We start from the raw sequence: 5,000 nt of genomic DNA on the forward strand, positions 1-5,000 counted from the left end.
TGTTATTCTATCAAATAACAATATATATCAACTTTATATCAACGTCGTCGTCTTTATCGTCATCTTCATTATTTTTATTATTGTTATTATTATTATCATTAGTAGTAGTAGTAGTATCATTTTTAACAACGACAACAACAACAACAACAACAACAACAATAATAATAATAACAATATTTGTAATAATAATAATAATAATAATAATAATAATAATAATAATAATAATAATAATAATGATAATAATAATAATGATGATAATAATAAAAATGATAATTACTATTATTATTATTATTATTATTATTATTATTATTATTATTATTATTATTATTATTATTATTATTATCATTATTATTATTATTACTATGCTCATTATTATTATCATCATTGCTATTATCATCATCATTATTATTCTCAGTAGTAGTTTTAGTATAAATATTACTATTATTGTTACTGTTCCTTTTCTTATTACTGTTATTATCAGTATCATAAGTGTTACCACAATTAATGCTCATGTTGTTGCTGTTATAGTAGTCTACCACAGCGATCCTCACCATCCTAGCTACTCTTTCACCCCCCCCCCCTTCCTCCCTCAGATGCCTGGACGGTGCCGTTTACTCGTACTCGTGTCCTTCAGGAGAGGCCCTCGGCTACGGGAGCGAGTCCTGCCGCCCCGCCGCTGAGGTCACGTGCCCTCGCCTGCCGCCCAGCTCTCCTCCCTGTCTCAACCAGACCAGTGGGTATTACCCCGATTATACCCAGGCGTGTCGCGGGTATTACAGGTGGGTGGGGGAAGTGTGTTTGTTTGTTTGTGTGCTTGTTTCTGTTTTGTTTGTTTTTTATTTGTCTAGTTTTTTTTTGTAATAATAGAGGGATGCGGTTATACAACACATTTCGACCTGCATCAGATGTTTTTATCTACCCTTTTTCTACTCAGATTTATGCTTCTTTACTCTTACCAGCCTTTAATCTACCCATATCAACCCATTTTCACACATTTCAAACTATTGTCAACTTGTATCAACCTTTTCAACTGACACCAACCCTTTTTTTCAACCCACACCAATCTTTTTTCAACCCATATCAATCTTTTTCTCAAGCCTAATCAACCTTTTCCTCAAGCCTAATCAACCTTTTTCTCAAGCCACACCAAACTTTTCCTCAAGCCTAATCAACCACCACGTACCGACCCTGTTCAACCCCGCCGGCCTCCCGCAGGTGCGACAACGGAAGCGTGAACGGCCGATGGTTCTGCGAAAACTCCGGACTGTGGGACGTGGCCACGGGTTCCTGCGGCTCGGGGTCCGGCCTCACGTGCACCCCGCCCTCCTGCTGGGGCCTCCCGGATGGACCCCACCCGACCCCGGCCTCCTCCTGCACCGCCTACTTCACGTGCCAAGGGGGCGTCAGGACGGATCACGTGTGCCCCTATGGGACTATTTTCGACTACTCGCTCAAGGTGGGAGAGGGTGGGCGTGTGGGCGGGTGGGGGTGGGGGTGGGGGTAGGGGTTAATCACCCTGAGAACTATGAAAACAGATTATCTTTTGTTAGTTACTGTTACCAAACTGTAAATAAAGAGTCTGATTAAACATAACAGAAAATAATATAGAGCTCAGAGCTGCTTGGATTATATAATTTTTCATGCAATCTATGACAGTGGGTATCTCCTACTTACTCTGATAACAATAATTCAGTGAGTCCATTATCTCTAATTCTGTGATTATTGGCAAAACAAGATCAGATCAACAGCTGTAAAAAAAAAAAAAAAAAAAAAAGAAGAAAAAAAAAAAATCTATTTTGGAAAGTGGAGATCCTTCGGTGCCAAGACCTCATTTCCCTTTTCCTCCTCCTCCAGCGGTGCGTCCCCAGCTCCTCCTCTGTGTGCTACGAGCAGGCGTGCGAGGGGCGCGTGAACGGTTTCCACGCGGCGCCCCACGCCTCCTGCCGCGCCTTCTTCAAGTGCTTCAACGGCGCCCTGGTCGAGCTGCAGGAGTGCCCCCGCCACCAGATCTTCGACGGGCAGCGGTGCGTCTCGGCCACGAACTTCTCCTGCTGGGGCGAGGGGCGCGGGTCGTGCGAAGGGCGTGACGACGGCCTCTTCGCCGCCTCCGACTGCCGCGGCTTCTTCCTGTGCCGCCACCAGCAGTTCATCCGCGCCTTCCTGTGCTCGCGCGGCCTCGTGTTCAATGGGCGCGAGTGCGTGGAGGACACGAACGCCCTGTGCACGTCCCCGGCGCCGCGCCCCGATTGCGCCAACAAGATCGACGGCTACTACACGGTGGAGAAGACCGGCTGCAGGACCTTCTTCTCCTGCCGGGGCGGCAGCAAGATGAGCGAGCACACGTGCCCCGGCACCAACGTGTTCAACGGCGAGCAGTGCGTGGACCCCGTGCTGTACCCGTGCCCCGCGAGTCGGCCGCCGCTCGCGCCCCTTGCGGCCAACCTCACCAACCGGGTGGCGCGCTCCCTCGCCGGCGACCCCGACTGCGCCTCGCGCCCCAACGGCTACTACCTCGACGTGCCCTCCCGCTGCACGCGCTTCTTCTACTGCCACGAAGGCACCAAGGAGTTCGTCAGGTCCTGCCCCCCCGGCGAGAGGTTCAACGGTCTCCGGTGCGTGTCCCAGGCGTCCTATAAGTGCCCCGTGATCGCTGGCGCCCCCGAGTGCCTTCTCCGAGGCAACGGCGTGTACCAGGACCTGGAGAGCGGCTGCAGCACCTACTACCAGTGCCTCTCGGGAGTCAAGATCGAGTTCAGGTGCCCCGAAGGACGCCTGCACAACGGGCGGGCGTGCGAACCGGCGTCTCAGGTGTACTGCCCCGCGGCGACCCTGTGTTCCCACCAGCGGCTCAACACGACGCTCGTCGACACGGACCGAGGGTGCCAAGGTTACTTCCGGTGCCAAGAGGACGTGCTGCTGTGGTACCGCGCATGCACAAGGGGGCAGGTGTTCAACGGGAGGGAGTGCGTGCCCTACTTCTTCTACACGTGCCCGGCCCGCGTAAGCACCATCTGCCTGGCCAAACCCGATGGCCTTTATCAGGACCTCTCCACCAGGTGCGTTTCTTCGAGGAATTCTAGGATACAGGATGATGCTTTATCTCAGTGATGATTTATGCATTGCTATTAAGTGCTTTCTTCTGTTTTTTATTATTCTATATTGCCACCTTTCGAGATGGAATAACATTCAAACTCGTGAAATGCCCAAAGAATAGCCGTAATATATGTATAATAAATTAAAATAATAGTACGGCTGAAAATATCATTGTTGATTATAAAGATGATACCTATAATAATGAAAATCATACCCCAATCATGATAAAAAAGGATAAACAACACATCAAGCACACGTTTCCCCCATAAAGCAATTAGTAGGAATAACAAAACACCACGGAATATTACCTCGCCTGTACCCTTCGCAGGTGTCGCTCCTTCTACGAGTGTCGCGCAGGTGAACGGGTGTCGACGCGAACGTGTGGCAGCGAGGAGGTGTTCAACGGCGATGCCTGTGTCTCGGCGGCCAGTTACGTGTGTCCGGTCGACGGGGCAAAGGAATGTGGAGTCGGACGCAAGGGATTCGTCCAGGATATCCAGTCGGGGTGCAGGAGGTGCGTCCGGTGTGGGTGAGGTGGCGGGATGGAGTGCGGGTGCGGAAGGGTGCGTGTGGCAGTCAGTGGGGTTGGGTGTGGGTGTGGGTGGGAGGTTCTAGTGTGGATGTGGATGGGTGTGCATTTGTTTTGGGTCTGGCATGGGTGGTGGTTGGAATGAGGGTGTTTGTGTGTATGTATGCGTTTTTTTTTATGTATTGTGTGTAAATATATGTAAAATAAAAGAATGTTGATACAAATTACCAAATAGTGAACGTGTGGCTAACTGCAATACAAATTATTATATAATTTAATTTTGTTATTGTTGTTATTAGCGTTCATATTTCATTTATTTTTACATGTCTGGGTAATCAAGATTCAATTTCAAATTGTGTGTTTATGTGTGTGTGTGTGTGTGTGTGTGTGTGTGTGTGTGTGTGTGTGTGTGTGTGTGTGTGTTAATGATGTTTATTCATTTACATGTATATTTCTTTCTTTACTCATTTACTCATTCAATTATTATCGGATAAATATAAGTGTTTATAGTTATAGAGAAAGACGCTAACGCTGCCTCCGCCGCAGGTACTACTACTGCTACAGCGGTAAGAGCTTCGCCCGCGAGTGCCCGGGGGAGAGGGTCTTCAACGGCCACACCTGCGTCCCGCCCACGCAGTACAGGTGTCCTTCTGGGCCTAAGGAGGAGCGTCCTCGCTGCAGCGGCCCTGACGGATACTACCCGGACTTGCACACGTCCTGCAGGAGCTTCTACTATTGCCGCGACGGCCACAGGATTAATTACACGTGCCCCGACGACGAGGTGTTCAACGGCGTGCAGTGCGTGCCAGAGACGGCGTTCACGTGCTCGAGTCCCTCCTCGTGCCGGGGGAAGATCAACGGCTTCTACCAGGACGTGCTCACCGGCTGCCGCAAATATTATTACTGCTACGGCGGGGTCAAGTACGAGCACACGTGCCCCGGAGAGCAGGTGCACAACGGCAGGACGTGCGTCCCGGCGTCCACGTACACCTGCCCGAGCCCCACAGACGACCGCGATTGCGTTGGTAAGTTCTCAGGAGTCTACCCGGATCTGACATCGCTCTGCCAGGTGTACTACAGGTGCCACGGAGGCGTCAAGACGCAGACGCTGGCGTGCCCGCACAACCAGGTCTTCAACGGCCAGAAGTGCGTCCCCTTCTACGAGTTCTCGTGCTCGTCTTTCGGGCTGGTCTCGCCCTCCTCTCCGGCCAGGCTGGATCTTACTCCTGATCAGCTGTTATCAGAGATCGGGGCGCCCGTGGCGAACGCTCCCCACGGATCGCTTGGGGCGTCAGGGCGTCCTCCTCCATCGGCACAGCTCTCCGCCTCGCGAGACGACGCTCCCTTCCATCCAGATCAAGCAGTCGAAAGCTCAGGT

The 5,000-nt window shown here is 50.6% G+C and overlaps 1 protein-coding gene across 1 annotated transcript in view; it reads left to right on the forward strand.

Moving 5' to 3' along the window:
• Positions 1 to 5,000, forward strand: part of LOC119595097 (balbiani ring protein 3-like) — an 8,026-nt gene that overhangs the window by 1,636 nt on the left and 1,390 nt on the right. Inside the window, exons 2-6 of the mRNA XM_037944241.1 lie at positions 594 to 779; positions 1,216 to 1,456; positions 1,855 to 3,056; positions 3,422 to 3,607; positions 4,169 to 5,000. The exon at positions 4,169 to 5,000 is cut by the window's right edge and continues 1,390 nt beyond it. Coding sequence (XP_037800169.1) covers positions 594 to 779; positions 1,216 to 1,456; positions 1,855 to 3,056; positions 3,422 to 3,607; positions 4,169 to 5,000 — 2,647 coding nt within the window. The remainder of the gene's footprint in view (positions 1 to 593; positions 780 to 1,215; positions 1,457 to 1,854; positions 3,057 to 3,421; positions 3,608 to 4,168) is intronic.

Source organism: Penaeus monodon, chromosome 35 (assembly GCF_015228065.2).
Source record: "Penaeus monodon isolate SGIC_2016 chromosome 35, NSTDA_Pmon_1, whole genome shotgun sequence".
Lineage (NCBI taxonomy): Eukaryota > Metazoa > Arthropoda > Malacostraca > Decapoda > Penaeidae > Penaeus > Penaeus monodon.